At 42.8% G+C, this 17,919-nt stretch overlaps 1 protein-coding gene across 11 annotated transcripts in view; it reads left to right on the forward strand.

Moving 5' to 3' along the window:
• Positions 1 to 17,919, forward strand: part of ncor2 (nuclear receptor corepressor 2) — a 501,645-nt gene that overhangs the window by 289,766 nt on the left and 193,960 nt on the right. For 10 of the 11 annotated variants that reach the window (XM_041202112.1, XM_041202114.1, XM_041202109.1 and 7 more), the window contains 4 exons: positions 6,906 to 7,050; positions 7,207 to 7,374; positions 14,263 to 14,423; positions 15,016 to 15,127. In XM_041202112.1, coding sequence (XP_041058046.1) covers positions 6,906 to 7,050; positions 7,207 to 7,374; positions 14,263 to 14,423; positions 15,016 to 15,127 — 586 coding nt within the window. The remainder of the gene's footprint in view (positions 1 to 6,905; positions 7,051 to 7,206; positions 7,375 to 14,262; positions 14,424 to 15,015; positions 15,128 to 17,919) is intronic. The other variant, XM_041202119.1, reaches the window with a different exon arrangement.

Here is a 17,919-nt window from a genome sequence, read left to right on the forward strand (position 1 = left end):
ACACAAAGATGTATGCACTGAATTCGGAAGTAAGGAGTCCACTAAGACCTTTGGAGATTTTAAAAATTAAATTACAATATTTTTTAACAAAATAAAAGATTTCAAGCATACACATAAGACTACAATTACTTAATACTATAACAAATGTAAAATTCCTAATTAACTTGACTCCCAGTTAGACACCCCCTTTAAGACAACAGTCCAAATAGATTTAAAAAAAAACAGCAACTTAACACAGAACCCACTTGACAGTGGAATTCTAAATGGCTTTCTCCAACTTTAGTTGCTGGACACAACAAACTTATGCACAAAACGGCCGGAGGCTTCAAGGCTGTTTCACACCTTCCTATTAGATCTTACATGGCTCCCCAACATAACCTTTCATTCTCCTTTATATACGTTTCTCTCTCTTTAATATGTAAATTCCATTATTCCATATATCTTTGGGACTGCACCTTTCCCATAATATAAAAATTTTCATGTTGCCAATATCATCAGTAACCTTTGGGAAAAATAAACACACTCCTTAGCCTTGCTTATCTGGCTAGTTGTAAATAGACTAACATCCCTTTGAAATCCAAACAATCCCTTCACTTATCTAAAAATGCAAATTCCCTTCACATCTTACATACAAAGACATCATCCATGTTTACTCATTAGCATTTCAAGTACATTTCTACACCTAGCTGCTTTTGATAATTTAAAGCTTGCAGTCTACCTGACTCCAAATGTAATGAAATCACACAGCCAGAACCATCTATACTCACACCCATATACCTACTTTACAATAAACCAGGAAAATGTTATGAAATTTATTATGTAACATTAGGTTTGAATAATCTGGCGAATTTGTTGTAATTCTCTCAGCTGTGGACATTCCTTTATTTGAATGATTTCAGTACATTATTATCATGCAGTTTGCCACTGACAGCCTCAGTCTCTATGTTGCTCCGTTTCACCAGATGTTCTCTGTTCTTAACTACGTGGAATGGGTTCAAATTGAATTTCCTTGCTTTCCTGTATCATCTATTAAGTCTAATCATTTAGCAGGGGTGATATGCTGTCACTCTCTCAGCTCATTTCCTGTCCCCAATCATATCATCCACAGCTAGGCTTACTTAATAAAAATCATAGAATGGTTACAACATGGTAGGAGTCCATTCAGTGCCTCATTCCCCTACCGATCCTCTACAAAAGCAACTCGCCTAGTTGTCATTCCCTCCCACATACACACACTGGCACCTTTTTCCCATAGCCCTGCCAAACTTTTCCTTTTCAGATAATGATCTAATTCTCTTTTGAAATCCTCGATTGAATCTTGCTCCTGACTCGGGCAGTGCATTCCAGATTCTAACAACTGGCTGTGTGAAATAGTTTTTCCTCATGTCGCCTTAGGTTCTTTTGCCAATTACCTTAAAGCTGTGTCCCTCTCGTTCTCGATCCTTCCACCATTGGGAACAGTTTCTCCCTATTGACTCTGTCCAGACTCCACGTGATTTTGAATATTTCTATCAAATCTCCTCTCAACCTTCTCCAAGTAGAACAGCCCCAGCTTCTCCAATTTATCCCTTTAACCAATGTCCCTTATTCCTGGAACCATTCTCGTAAATCTTTTCTCTAAAGCCTCTCTAAGTCTTCACATCCTTGCTAAAGTGCGTCACCCAGAACTGGACGTAATAGTCCAGTTGAGGCTAAACCAGTGTTTTATAAAGGTTCATCATAACTTCCTTGCTTTTGTACTCTATGCCCCTGTTTATAAAGCCCAGGATCCTGTATGCGTTATTACTTTTTCAACTTGTCCTGCCACCTCAATGATTTGTGTAGATATACACCCAGGTCCCTCTGCCCCTGTATCTTCTTTAGAATTGTCCCTTTATTTTGTATTGTCTTTCTTCATTCTACCTACCAAAATGTTTCATTTCACACCTCTGCATTAAATTTCATCCACCACATCTGCCTATTCCATCAGCCTGTTATATCCTCTTGAAGTCTATCACTATTTTCCTCACAGCTCACAAGTTTTGTGTCTCTATAAATTTTGTAATTTTGTCATGCACACCAAGTCTAGGCCATTAATATAGATCAAGAAAATAAGTGATCCTAATACCGGGAGCCTCTATACATTTTCCTCCAGTCTGAAAAACAATCGTTCAGCAAAACCGCTTCCTGTCACTCAGTCAACTTCTTATCCATTTGCAACTGTCCCTTTTCTTCCATGGACTTTAACTTTGTTGGGAAGCCTGTTATGTGGCACTTTATCAAATGTCTTTTTAAGTCCATGTGCATCCCAACAACCTTATTACCCTCAGCAAAGCTCTCTGTTACCTCACCAAAAAGGGCCAACAAGTTAAATAAACACAGTTTGCCTTTAACAAATCTGTGCTGGCTTTCCTTAATAATCCACATTTATCCAAGTGACAGTTAATTTTGTCTTGGTATTATTGTTTCTAAAAGCTTTCCTGCCACCAAAGTTAAACTGCTTGGCTTGCAGTTGCTCAGTTAATCCTTACAATTTTTTTCGAACAAGGATGCAACATTTGCAACTCTCCTGGCCTCTGGCACAGCTCCGAATCTAAGGAACACTGGAAAATTATGGCCAGTGCCTTCACCATTTCTGATCTCACTGTCCTCCGTATCCTTGAATTTATCTCATCCGGTCCTGGTGCCTTGTCAACTTTAAGTACCGATAGCCTATCCAATACCTCCTCCTTATCAATTGTAAACCCTCCTATTGTTGGAATTATCTTCTCTTTCACCATAGCCTGGATAACATCTTCTTCCCTGGTAAATACAGTTGCAAAGTATTAATTTAATACCTCAGCTGTGCTCCCTGCCTCCATCTATAAATCCCCTTTTTGATCCCTATTTGTTGTAAGATGTGTGTAGTTCAGTAGGTCTCACACAGGGGCCCTGAGTCTTCTATAGTTTAACAGTAAGTGCTTATTCACTACTAGTAACAATGTACTTATGTACAGTATAAGGTCTAAGCTAGGAGCTGTCTCCATGTTTGCCTCTACACACGTCTCTGTCCAGTACAAAACTGTCCTCCAGACTTAGGTCATGTGTTCCTTTACATCACACTATGGGCAGTACTGTACCCAGTCCCATATTAACTCTGTCTATGCCAAATCCTTACACTACACCAACCCCCAAGTCTTTATCCAACATATTTACAATGCATTTCTGTTCACCCAACATATTTACATGACTTCTGCTACTTCTCTCCCCATCAAGTTTCTGTTTACAGGGTCAGGTGGTCTGGAGGCTTTATAATTCTTCCAGATCTTGTCTTTACAACAGTTGGAGAGGTGGTAGACTTGGTTGTACTGGGTAAACCTTGTTGAATGAGAGGTTGTTTTGGATGTGGTCATTCTGGCGTTTGGTCAGTTGATCTTACTTCTCTTTTTCAGTTCTTTGGAGTTGAACCGCTCCTTCTCTCCTCACCATCTGGTGTTATCGATGGTCTTTGGTTTGCCCCATTCCTTACTGGGAGAACAAGCACCTATCATGCTCATTTTGTTTCCTTCCAAGTGTGGTTCGCCATAATGCATGTTGGGATGGAAGGCATCTCTTCCCATTGTGTGGGTATGACTTATCAATGGGCTCACCTGGCAGCTTAGCTTTCTGTGCAATGACATTCTCATTGGTTTGCTTCCTTGTCTCACTGAGCTGATGACTGTGATCAGCTGATGCCTGCTTCTCTGTTCCAGCATCGTCTGGCTAACAGTTGTACTGGCTGGAGGTTGCAGCATCTGTGTTGTGGTGTCTTGAGGTATCTTGTCAACAGATGTCGGAGCTGGAGGCTGAGGCTGTTCTTGCTGTTGGTTCATCTCTTGGCTGTCTTCTGCTCCAGGTGCCATGGTAACCATCTGAGTGGTTGGCTGGCCTGACAAAAAGGAGATTCTGGCACCTGTAAAGAAAATGGACAAACCAGCTCTGCAAAGACTGAAGACAGTTCTGAGCTGAAGTCTCAGTCGAGAGTAGCTTTTCTGTTGGGGCTGTCGGGAACTTGCAGTTCTGTGTAATTGACAACAGAGATTGTTTTGATGCCATCTGCCATCTTAGGAAGGTTCAGAGTAACGCAGGTATCTCTGCTCAGAAGAGAAAAAGACTGGTGACATTCATGACTTCAAAGATCTCTTTTCTGCCATACCTTAATGGTTCCAGAATCAAGCCTATAACCGGAATCAGAGTTCTCTATAGAGTGGTGTGTTTGTCGTTCGGAGCCAGAGGGTCCCAGCTATGAGGACCAGAACACTGGCTCCTGTGTCCAATTTGAAGTTTGTGAGATGACCATTAACCGAGATGTCCGTGTTTCAGAACAAAAATCCCTGATCTTTGACCTCTCCCAAGAAGCATTGTTGGGTTTCCACTTGGTGTGGTACCTCGACCTCATGAATCACTTTGGGATCATCTGTGCATCTGGTTGTTTTAGCTTTGTATCGCTTTCCAAAGTGCCCTTTGTGGTTGCAACTAAAACACTGTGCTGAGACTGCCGGACATTGATCACCCCTGTGGGATCACTTGGCTTCACAGCGCTGGCATTGTCACCCATCCTCTATTGGTCAGTTAGTGTATTTCTTCCCTTGGCCTGAAGTGTCCCTGCTGCTCTGCTGTTTTACTAACTGGACAGTTGAGGTTACTCTACCATAGCTTGCCTTCGTCCCTTTCGATGGATCTGTGCTGTAAACAGATTTCGGATTGCCTGAAGATCTGAATGGCCTTTTCAAGGGTCAAATCTTCCTTAGCCTGAAGCATGTCTGAGAGCTCATCGTCTGCCACTCTGATTCTATCCCTGATTAGCTCTGATTTCAGGTCACCGTAGTCACAACCTTCAGCCATTCTGTAACAGGTTCTCCTGGCTGTTGGACATGTTTGTTAAACTTTGCTCTTTTAAGGATCTTGTTACTGCTCAGATTAAAACATGTGTCCATGTGTCAAATGATTTTAAAATTTGGTCAAATTTTGCTGAGGATTCATTGATTCCTTGTCTATCTATTACATCATCAGCTATTGGACCAACTAAATAAAGCAATGTGTTAACCTGTTCAGCTTCTGTTTCTATCCAGACCTGAAACAATCATGTATCTAAAGAATCTCTTTCTCAAAATCCCCTTATTTTGTGACTAGCCTGGGCCTTGGATGATTCCAAACAGGTCTGATTAGGTAGATTTTTGTTTATGGTCATTTCAAATGAAAAGTGTGTACAGCTTTAAACACTGTTAGGAAATCCAAGGTGGTGCTGCCATATGCTTCTTCTCAACGAGGTTTCGCGTGCTTGTCGGTTTTGGTGGGGCAATGGGGTTCTCGATTTCTGTGTTTTAAAATTTTCAGCAACTCCCTGGATCGACCCACAATATCTGAGGGTTCTTGTGTCTTGAAACCATCGAATCACAGCTTTTACTGGAGTTTAAAATGCCAATTTATTTTTGCATTTAACTTAATTTTTTTTCGTTCCAGCTGTCACGTGGTCAGGCACCAACTTGGAACCAGGGACAGTTTGCGGTGCTTTTTTTAAACAGCAATCCTGATTACTGCTGACTTAAAAGCTTTTTAAACTCATTCTGGCCAAGTACTTAATTTTTTTTTTTAGCTCACGCCTGCTGGGTCTTCTGACTCTGCACTCTCTGGGTATTGAAGCTGGACTTCCATGGAATTCAAAGGAGTCTTCTGCTGCAGTCTGGAGTTTTATTTCTGCCTTCTGCTTCCAGTCCTGCTTCAGAGCTTCTCTCAAGCGATCTCCTTCTGTGTCTTCGCTTCTGGTGCTTTCAGTCAGGTCAGAATCCTCCTCTTCTCAATCTTCCAGGTTTTAAATTTCTTTTCCAGTCTCTGTGAGGTTCTGGGTTGTTCCGAAAGCTGCCACCATGATGTAAGATGTGTGTAGTTCGGTAGGTCTCATGAAAAAGTTCTGAATCTTGTTTGGTTTAACATGAAGTGTTTATTAACTACTACCAAGGCTGCTTAGACAGCACCTTCCAAATCCATGACCTCTACCATCTAGAAGGACAAGGGCAGCAGATAGATGGGAACACCACCACCTGGAAGTTCTCCAAGTCACTCACCATCCTGACTTGGGAATATATCACCGTTCCTTCACTGTCGCTGAGTCAAAGTCCTGGAACTCCCTACCTAACAGCACTGTGGGTGTACCTACACCACAGGGACTGCAGTGGCTCAAGAAGGCAGCTCACCACCACCTTCTCAAGGGCAACTGGGGATGAGCAATAAGTGCTTGTCCAGCTAGCAAAGCCCACATCCTGTGAATGAATCAAAAGAAAGTAACTATATGTATGTGTATATATATATATATATATATATATATGTATATATATCTAAGCTAGGAGCTGTCTCCATGCTTGCCTCTACACACATCTCTGTCCAATGCAAGCCTGCCCTGTGACTTGGGGTTATATGTTCCTTTCCCTCACACTGTGGGCAATACTGTACCCAGTCCCACGTTAGCCCTTTCTATGCCAGACCCTTTTTTTTTTACACCAATCAGCCCCACTCCTCCTTTTACCACCCTTTTACTATTTATATACCTCAAGGCTTTTGGATTCACATTTATGTTGGCTGATAGTCTCTTCTGATACTCTCTCTTTGCTTCTCTTGTTTCTTTTTTAATTCCCCTTAGAACTAGGCTGAATATAAAAGGTTCACACTTGTATTATCAACCTGACATCTGTCATACTCACCTTTCAGCTTCATCTTCCTCCCTACTTTGAAATGCACTTGAGCTAAGGAGGGTTGCACATGAGATCAGGAGAGGCTAAAACTGGATAAAACTTTCCCAAATATCCAGTTATTTTAAAGGCAGCTGATGTTCAACATCAGAGCAGTTCCCTCTGCTGGCAGGTACAGTGATGGCCTGAATCCTGCTCTCTCACCGCTCTTTTACATTGCAGATCTCCAATCTGTATGAGTTATCCGAGGAGGATCAAAACTGGCGCAAGCATCCAGAATATCAGCAGCAGCTCCAGTTGGAAAGAGAAATCTATGATAGATCCAGTCCTCAGGGCAGAACCAAGAACCCAGCAAAGGAAACCTCAGGTAAGTAAACTCGGCCAGGTCAGCAAGCTACCTGACATCTGGAATTATTGAAAGCAGTGCAGTGAGTAGCTTTGTGTTCAGAACATTTTTAGTGACAGACCTGATGTTACACTTCAGCTGCATGTCATGTCTTACATTTCACTGGTCTCTCTTTAGACAAAACAGCGCCGTTTGGCCCAAACACGGATGGGAGGAGGATGTGTGCTGAGCAGGACATGAGGCTTTATAGCTCACCGAGACGCACAGTATCTCCATATTGCCCACCTCCCAGAGACACATGCAGACCCCATTCTCACACAGAACTCCAGGTGTTTTCCACAGCAGGTGAGCTCAGAACTGTGGGAGTTTGAAAATGTGGAGGTATTCAGGCCTCGACTATTTATAATTTACATCAGTGATTTGGATGAAGGGACCAAATGTACAGTAGCAAAATTTGCCAGTGACACCAAGATAGATAGGATAGTAAGTTGTCAAGCGGAGGTAGAGAGTCTGTAAAGGGATATTGACAGGTTATGTGAGGGGGCAAAATTTTGGCAGATGGAGCATAACATGCGTAAATGTGAAATTGTCCACTTTGGCAGGAAGAAGAGAAAAGCAGCAAGTTATTTAAATAGAGAGAGATTACAGAATTCTGAGGTACAGAGGGAACTGGATGTCCCGGTACATGAACCACATTGTGTTAGTGTGCAGGTACAGCAGGTAATTAGGAAGGCAAATGGAATGTTGTTGTATATTGCAAGGGGAATGGAATATAAAGGTAGGGATGCTTTGCTGCAGCTGTACAGGGCCTTGGGGAGACCACATCTGGAATACTGTGTACAGTTTTGGGCTCCTTATTTAGAAAAAAATATATAATTGTGTTAGAATCAGTTCAGAGAACGTTCACTCGACTCATTCCTGGGATGGGGGGCTTATCTTATGAAGAATGGTTGGATAGGTTGGGCCGATAGCCGTTGGAGTTTTGAAGAATGAGAGGTGATCTTAGTGAAACATAAAAGATCCTGAGGGGACTTGACAGGGTAGATGCTGGGAAGACGTTTCCCCTCATGGGGGAGACTAGAATCAGGGGGCACAGTTTAACAAAAAGAAGTCTCCCTTTTAAGGCAGAGATGAAGAGAAATATTTTTCTCACAGAGGATTGTCTCAGTGAGTGTTACTCACACATGAATCAGGAGGTTATGGGTTCAAATCTCATTCCAGAGTCTTCAGGACAAAAATTGAGGCCAACACTCCCAGTGCAGTACTGAGGGAGTGCTGCACTGTCAGAGGGTCAGTACTGAGGGAGTGCTGCACTGTCAGAGGGTCAGTACTGAGGGAGTGCTGCGCTGTCAGAGGGTCAGTACTGAGGGAGTGCTGTGCTGTCAGAATGTCAGTACTGAGAGAGTGCTGCATTGTCAGAGGGTCAGTACTGAGGGAGTGCTGCACTGTCAGAGGGTCCGTACTGAGGGAGTGCTGCATTGTCAGAGGGTCCGTACTGAGGGAGTGCTGCATTGTCAGAGGGTCCGTACTGAGGGAGTGCTGCATTGTCAGAGGGTCAGTACTGAGGGAGTGCTGCATTGTCAGAGGGTCAGTACTGAGGGAGTGCTGCATTGTCAGAGGGTCAGTACTGAGGGAGTGCTGCATTGTCAGAGGGTCAGTACTGAGGGAGTGCTGCATTGTCAGAGGGTCAGTACTGAGGGAGTGCTGCATTGTCAGAGGGTCAGTACTGAGGGAGTGCTGCATTGTCAGAGGGTCAGTACTGAGGGAGTGCTGCATTGTCAGAGGGTCAGTACTGAGGGAGTGCTGCATTGTCAGAGGGTCAGTACTGAGGGAGTGCTGCATTGTCAGAGGGTCAGTACTGAGGGAGTGCTGCATTGTCAGAGGGTCAGTACTGAGGGAGTGCTGCATTGTCAGAGGGTCAGTACTGAGGGAGTGCTGCATTGTCAGAGGGTCAGTACTGAGGGAGTGCTGCATTGTCAGAGGGTCAGTACTGAGGGAGTGCTGCATTATCAGAGGGTCCGTACTGAGGGACCGCTGATTGACCTGAAAAATTAACTCTGTTTGCCTCTCCACAGATGCTGCCTGACCTCCTCAGTGTTGTGTTTTTATAATGATATAAAGGCACCAATCGCTCGTAGGGGATTGGGTAAACACGTTGTGTGTTCATTTATTTAAACTAGGCGCATGAGAACAGATATACACGGACAGAAAGCTTGAAGACATCAGCAGCAGAGCTGTGTGTGCTGTGTTCTGCTCACAAGCCAAAGTGAAACTGAGGCTAAATCACATGACACACTTCCCTTCTGATGATGTCATGCTGCAATCCCTTAAAGGAATATGACAACATCCTCTTTTCTTTTTAAAGATACTTGCCCCCCTTGCAAAGAATTTATGATACATGTTCATGTTTGGTTACCATTACATAAGTGCATAGGACTGATGAATCTATGAGTCTCCAAAGTGTAGAAGTAATCTGCCGGTACTCCCAGATCTTGTAATGATAACCTTATCAGGTGGTGTCTTTAATTGCTCACAGTGTTCTGTGGGATTTCCGTTCTTGGGTGTCGTTCCTAGTTGCATTTGGGATCTTGTCCTCGATACAGTCGGACTGTACGTTGGTTGAGGATCTGGAGTGGATCTGATTTGTCCTTGGTTACATCTCAAAGTTGCACCTTTGCGCGTAATGACTTCATAGGGCCTTGGTTCTGAACAAATCCTTGTCACCTCAGCTGGTTGCCACCTTCTGTGAGACCTGGGATGTGAACTTGTCTCAGCTGTAAATTTGGCATTCTGTACCTGCATAGGTCATCTTCTTTTATAGTTTTAAAAGTTACTCTCTAGTTTCTGAGAGAGTAGAATGGGTAAGATTAGGTAAATTGGTACGCACTGATCTAACAAACATGAGCTCTGCTGGAGATGGAATAGTTACAATTAAAGGTGTTGCTCTCAGATGTAACGTTGCAATGTGTAGATCTTGCTTGGGCTGTCAACATTTAAGAATTAGGGATTTCAACATGCAAATCATTCATTCAGCTAGGCTGGGGCAGTGAAGAGAAGAACTAGTGTGAACGATGTTCCACTTCTTTCACACACCCTGAAATGGCTTACTAATAAGTTGCGGACCACTATCCATGATGATCTTTCCAGGCACACCAGATAAACTGATGATAGCACTTAGAGTGTGTGCAACGATTGTGCTTGACGTATTGTGCAATTTTGAAAAATGGGGTACTTGGTAAAGTAGTCGACGATAACAATGAAGTCAGTGCCATGGACATGAAAGAAGTTGGATGTGACTTTGGACCAACGATGGATAGGAACTTCATGTGGAATCAATGAATTTTTTGCTGTTGGCATATGCTCTTGTCATGCCTCGCACTTCTTGACAATGACTACAATGTCATTGTTCATACTCGGCCAGTAGACTGTCTCTCTTACGAGTCTCCTCATCTGATCTATGCCCATGCATGAGTGATGAAGTTGTTGAAGAATATCGGATTGTAAAGATTCTGGTATGATGAGCTGCCTGCATTTAAAAATGACTCCGTGGAAGGTTGCCAAGCTCATCCTGGTAAAGCCAAATGGTCTCACATCGTCATGGACCTGCTGAATTGAATCAGGCCATCCTTCAATGATGGTTTTCCACAGATTCTTTAATGTGGAATGTAGAATCTTTTGCTGTTTCTCCTTGTAGCTGCTGGTATTTGCCTTGCACAAAATGTACCCTATCAATGGACAGACTTTCATTTTCCTGCAAGTATAACATCGTAGCTCCCTTGAAACTGTCAATTTTGTCGAAGCATTCTGGATATTACAATATTAGTTCAGAAACTGAGGTGATAGGTGTAGTTTCTGAAGTTGCTTTGCCCTATGAGGTCTGACTGATTCCATGGATTGTTTCTAGTGTGAGGTCACAACAAGCCAGTAGACCTACAATCACTGGGCAGGGCTTGGCCTAAATAGCCAAGTGGTTATGGTACTGGGTTTGTAACCCCAAGATCAAGAGTTCAAAATTTAAAAGATTTAAAAGATTATCAAGAGTTCAAATCTCACAATGGCAAACTATGAAACAATGTAACTTCATCTGAAACAGATGGAAACGGGTTTGTACTCGAAAGAGTTACAATCACTGGGCCTTTAATCTCCATGATGTAGAACATCTGTGACACCCAGGAGGATTGATTGTACTTGTACTCCAGGACTATGGATCCTGCCATGGAATTAGTGAACCGTTGTACGCTGAAAGTTGCACAAAAATAGGTTTTGCCTTGGCCATCCATGTCTGTGGATACATGTCTTTTAGAATTCGGAGGGGTAGTACGTTGGCACTTACCCCTGTGTCAATGTTGGCCAATAATGAGTTTGTTACAAACTTTCTTAGGACAGATAATTCAAATCCTGGCAAACACTTCGGACGGTATGACAGTGTCCACGTTTTCCACGAGATTGACGGTGTGAAATTTGTGTTTGCTGTCCTTCGTCCCATCATGCACATCATTGTCACGTTCTAGTTTGTCAATCCTCTCACGTCTATGTTTCTGACGGGATGCCGGATGGTCATTCGTATTGCTTGAATTATTGCTTCCGTTGGGTATGGTCTCTTTGGATCAGTGCACGGCTCTTTGTAGCTGCATCAGCCTTTGCTCTATTGCACTGCCACTGCCAATGGCCCTTTCTGACACATGCTTTACAGAATTGATGGAAAGCTGGGCATTTCCTTGGTCCATGCAGAAGGCCACACCTTCCACACGTCTCACTTGGTTTGAGTGTTCTAGTGAATGCGTCAATGATTGAGGTTGTGTTTAGAATCTGTAAGCTTCATTGACCTGTAAGGATCACTTCATACTACGTCCATTCTTGAGTAGCTCTTCAATGCGATCTGGTCTGGCAGATCTTTCTGGAATACTTCCATGAGAGAGGATGAGATCACCAACCCAACAATTCTGCCTACCAGCTCTGCATTTGATGGATTCTGTCGGCTGTAGTCAAAATAACATGAACTCCAGTCAATGAATACAGAAGTTTAACCTGATTCTGAACTAGTCTTCCAATGTAAAACCCATATCTTTTGGGGATCCTTTTGCTCTTCTGCTGTTAATCCTGATGTGTTCAGCCTCTGTAGACCTTCATTTCCAATTGTTAGGCAAATTTTCTTGGCTTGCTTATCTGGTTCAGACACACCTAAATCAAGAAACCATAGCTCTGTTCGGATAGTAGATCAGTTACTTCCCAATTCAAACTGGGAAATTTAGTGGACATTTTGACAATATCCCTTTGATCTTCCTTCTCCTATGGTAACTGGATGAGTGTCGCTGTAATCAATTTCATGTGCTCTTCTGAAGCGCTGCCCATGATAATCGCAAACTTCTCTGGCCTAATTTTTGAGTTTTCTTTCTTTGACTCTCCCTCACTCGCTATCGATCCAGCCCACTCCCTGGCCACTTATTTTTCCTGACAGAGCTAACCCAGTGCTGGTCCTCTCGACACACTGTCCCACTCGCCACCAGAGATCCATCTGTTTACCAGCTTTTTATTTTAGCACTATCTCTGCACTGTGTCTTCAAAGACTTTCTGCGCAGTCACCACACTGTGGTCTCAACACTCTCCGACGCTGCGGCTTTGTTGAGGTCTGACCACAAGGTCAAGGGCACAATCTAAGACTGTTCACCATGTCGTACCCGTAGTTAATCTCGCTGCTGTGCTGTGGACCATGTCGCTTAGAAGAAACCACCACTGAACGCCGTGTCATGATGTTCTAGTGTTATAAAGGCAACACTCACTCAAAGGATTGAGTAAACACGTTCTGGGTTCATATTGAAACTAGGCATATGAGAACAGATACACACAGATAGAAAGCTTGAAGACATCAGCAGCAGAGCTGTGTGTACTGTGTTCTGCTCACAAGCCAAAGTAAAATTGATAATGGATCACGTGACACATTTCCCTTCGTGTGATGGCATGCCACTATCGCTTAAAGATATATTACAACACTGAGTAGCATTTTCTGTTTTTTATTACTTAAAATAGGATATCTGGCCGTTTACCTCATGTTGAGCTTGTTGTGCATGAATTGCCTGCTGTGTTTCCTACATTACAATAGTGGCTACACTTGGAAAGTACTGGTTGCAAAGTGCTTTGGGATGGCCTCTGGTCATGAAAGGTGCTATAGAAATGCAAGTCTTTCTTTCCATGGGTGAAACAGTTATTTAACAATGATGAAACAAGTCATTTTGTGAACTCATTACAAATTGCTGCCATGTTTCACCTTTAACATCATCAGCCAGGTTTGTATGTCTTTCCTGTCACTGCTACTGGTTGCCATGACATCAGCAGTTCACTCACACAGTTGTGTGACTGATTATTTGAGATGTCAACTTTGCCTGATTGTCAAACTGTCTGTGATTAATCTGCCTCTGTGGAAAAACTAAAATCTTACTGACATTTACCAAACTCCAGCAACACTTGAAGCCCATCACCACCCGGGACAAAGCAGCCTGCTCAATTGAAACCCCACCCACCACCTTCAGCATTCACTTCCTCCACCACCACACTGGCAGCAGTATGTACCATCTACAAGATGCACTGCAGCAACTCACTAAGGCTCCTTCCGCAGGACCTTCCTAACACCTAGAAAGATGAATGGGAACATCAATATACAGCAATTTTCCATCACACTCCTGACTTGTCTCTGTGAAGGATGATTGTGGGACTAAGCTGTCTCGTGGCCCTGGGCTGACATTGGAAATTAGATTGAGAAGATACAGAATAACTCATTATTGGACCATTCTAGCCAATAATCCACTGAACATCAATCTCTAGCATCTGTGAGGTGAGAAAGTGTCCTAATCAGTTTGGTTTAACAATTTACATTAACCTTTTTTTGAAGTAACTTCTGCCTCTTTAGGTCCAAGCAATGCCCAAGATTCAATGGACTAGAAACTGCTGGTCCGTAATATTGAGACTCCAGTCAAACACACATGTTTCTGTTATCTAACACCTGCGATAACCTCTTTCTTTGAAATGAGTTTTAAAGATTTCCCAAGTTGTACAGGAACACATCCTTCATCAGCCAATATCAACAGAATGGACGTCAGTCACCAATAGAGTGCAGGCAAACTTGCAAAATCCTCACCAATCTGCATAGAAATGAAATATCACTGAACTGATCTGAGCCTGAACCTTGTTCACATCCTGTGTCCAATGAAATTATTTAAACACTGTTTTTCAATTCAGATTTCCAGCCCCTCAGTCACCAAATATCAATGAATGTGCACAAGAATAACCGATTGCTGACAGCCAGACTAGCAAGAGCACATCACAGTTCAGATCCACCCCCTCTCATTCCAACATCCAGACATCTGACTGGAGCAGAGCGACAAGGATCCATCACACAGGTAGGGGGCTGGGATAATGAGGAGGGGTCTCTCCCAGTGTTAGGGGGCTGGGATAATGAGGAGGGGTCTCTCCCAGTGTTAGGCAGCTGAGATAGTGAGGAGTGGTCTTGCCCAGTGTTAGGAGGCTGGGATAGTGAGGAGAGGTCTCTCTTAGGGGCTGGGATAATGAGGAGAGGTCTCTCCCAGTGTTAGGGGGCTGGGATAGTGAGGAGGGGTCTTGCCCAGTGTTAGGGAGTTGGGATGGTGAGGAGGAGTCTCTCTTAGGGGACTGTTATATTGAGACTGGGTGTCTCCCAGTGTTAGGGAGTTGGGATAGCGGGGAGGGGTATTTCCCAGTGTTAGGAGTCTGGCAATGTGGGGAGGGGTCTCTCCCAGTGTTACGCAGCTGGGATTGTGGGGAAGGATCTCTCTCAGTGTTAAGGAGCTGTGTTAGTGAGGAGAGGTCCCTCCCAGTGTTAGGGAACTGGCAATGTGGAGAGGGGTCTATCCCACAGGAAAGGGACTGGGATTTTGAGCAGTTTCAGCTCTGCTCCTAGCTTGAGGATTTTGATGCAGCAACTATTCTGTTTCTGATCTTTCTCTCCTTTTTTAGGGAACTCCAATGCCAATGCTCACCACAGCTGCCTATGAGCCAGAACATGGCAAAGGTCACCCAGGGTTACTGCCCATGGGTCTCCAATGGCCAATGGATCCTTCCAAATATGGTGAGTGATGGGATTAAAAACAGGAAACTAACAGAAAGTGAATGTCAGAGATTTTACTCTGTTGAAAAAACTGCCTTGATCAGACTTTGGTTTCATGACACGTGCTGGTTATTCTTTTATAACCACTTGGCTATTTAGGCCAAGCATACAGACTGTGTAACTCTTTCGAGTACAAACACATTTCCATCTGTTTCAGATGAAGTTACATTGTTTCATAGTTTGCCATTGTGAGATTTGAACTCTTGATACTCTTTTTGAGTAAACCTGTTTCCATCTGTTTCAGATGAAGTTACATTGTTTCATAGTTTGCCATTGTGAGATTTGAACTCTTGATAATCTTTTAAATCTTTTAAATTTTGAACTCTTGATACTCTTTCGAGTACAAACCTGTTTCCATCTGTTTCAGATGAAGTTACATGTTTCATAGTTTGCCATTGTGAGATTTGAACCCTTGATCTTGGGGTTACAAACCCAGTACCATAACCACTTGGCTATTTAGGCCAAGCACAAAACATGTTTCCAACTGTTCCTATTCAGATGAAGTTACATTATTTCATAGTTTACCATTGTGAGAGTTGAACTCTTGATAGTTTTGCCATTGTGAGATTTGAACTCTTGATCTTGGGGTTACAAACCCAGTTCCATAACCACTTGGCTATTTAGGCCAAGCACGTGCTGGTTATGGTGGTTTTTATTTCTCTTGAGTGGAATTATTGCAGGAACAGGAAGAGACCATTCAGCTCTTCAAGCTCGTTCCACCATTTAAACAGATCACAGCTGATCTGCATCTCAACTCCATTTGGCCTTCTTTGTCTATCAGTCCCATTACCCAGTGAAAAATCTATCGATCTCAGTTAAGTGCAAGCTGTTTGGGGGAGAGAGTTCCATGTTTCTACTCCACTTTGTACAAAAATACGAATTAGGAGCAAGAGTAGGCCATTAAGCCCCTCAATTGTAACCTCAACCCCACATTCCCACCTACGCCTGATAACATTTCACCCCCTTGCTTCTAAGAATCTATCTAGCTCTGCCTTAAAAATATTCAAAGACTCTGCTCCCACCACTTTTTGAGGAAGAGAGTTCCAAAGACCCACTACCCTCTGAGAGAAAAAATTTCTCCTCATCTGTCTTAAATGAGCAGCTCCTTATTTTTAAACAGTGACCCCTAGTTCCCCGACAAGAGGAAACATCCTCTCCACATCCACCCTGTCAAGACCCCTCAGGATCTTAAAGGTTTCAATCAAGTCACCTCTTACTCCTCTAAACTCCAATGGATGCAAGCCTAGCCTGTCCAGCCTTTCCTCATAAAACAACCCACCCATTCTAGGTATTAGTCTAGTAAACCTTCCCCGAACTGCTTCTGCGCATTTACATCCTTCCTTAAATAAGGAGACCAACACTGTACACAGTACTCCAGATGCGTCTCACCAATGCTTTGTAAGACTGAAGCATAACCTACTTTTGCAATCAATTCCCTTCGCAATAAACGATAACATTCTATTAGCTTTCCCAATTACCTGCAGGACCTGCATACTAACCTTTTGTGATTCATGCAATAGTACACCCAGATCCCTCTACACTTAGAGCTCTGCAATCTCTCACCATTTAGATAATATGTTTCTTTTTTTTATTCTTCCTGCCAAAATGGACAATTTCACATTTCCACACATTATACTTCATTTGTCAGACCTTTGCCCACTCACTTACCTATCCATGTCACTTTGTAGCCTCCTTACATCCTCTTCACAACTTACTTTCCTACCTATCTTTGTGTCATCAGCAAATTTAACAACCATACCTACGGTCCCTTCATCAAAGTCATTTATATAAATTGTAAAAAGTTGAGGATCCAGCACTGATCTCTGTGGCACACCACCCATCACATCCTGTCGGCCAGAAAATGACCCATTTATACCTGTTCTCTATTTCCTGTTAGCCAGCTAATCTTCTACCCTTGCCAATATGTTACCCCCTACACCATGAGCTTTTATTTTTCGCAATAACCTTTGATGTGGCTCCTTATCAAATGCCTTCTGGAAATCTAAATAGAGTACATCTGCCTTTTATCCATAACACACTCCTTCAAAGAATTCCAATAACTTGGTTCAACATTGTTTCCCTTCTATAAAACCATGTTGACTCTGCCTGATTACCTTGAATTTTTCCAAGTGCCCTGCTTTAACGTCTTTAAGAATAGCTTCTAACATTTTCCCTATGACAGATGTTAAGCTAGCTGGCCTGTAGTTTCCTGCTTTCTGTCTCCCTCTCTTTTTGAATAAAGAAGTTACATTCTTGATTTTCCAATCTAGTGGAACCTTCCCCGAATCTAAGGAATTTTGGAAAATTAAAATCAACACATTAACTATCTCACTAGCCACTTTTAAGCCCTAGGATGAAGTCCAGCAGGACCCGGGGGCTTGTCAGCCCGTAGCTCCAACAATTTGCTAAGTACCATTTCCCTGGTGATTGTAATTTTCTTGAGTTCCTCTCTCCCTTCCATTTCCTGATATACAGCTATTTCTGGGATGTTACTTGTATCCTCTGTAGAGAAGACTGATTCAATTCTTCTGCCACCTCCTTATTTTCCATTAACTCCCCAGACTCACTTTGTACAGGACCAATGTTCACTTTGTTAACTTTTCTTTTTTAAATAGCTACAGAAACTCTTACTATCTGCCTTTATATTTCTAGCTAGCTTTCTCTAATACCTGATTTTTCTCTCATCAATGTTTTAGTCATTCTTTGCTGTTTTTTATATTCTGTTCCAATCTTCTGACTGCCACCCATCTTTG

The sequence above is a fragment of the Carcharodon carcharias genome, chromosome 13, assembly GCF_017639515.1.
Source record: "Carcharodon carcharias isolate sCarCar2 chromosome 13, sCarCar2.pri, whole genome shotgun sequence".
NCBI lineage: Eukaryota > Metazoa > Chordata > Chondrichthyes > Lamniformes > Lamnidae > Carcharodon > Carcharodon carcharias.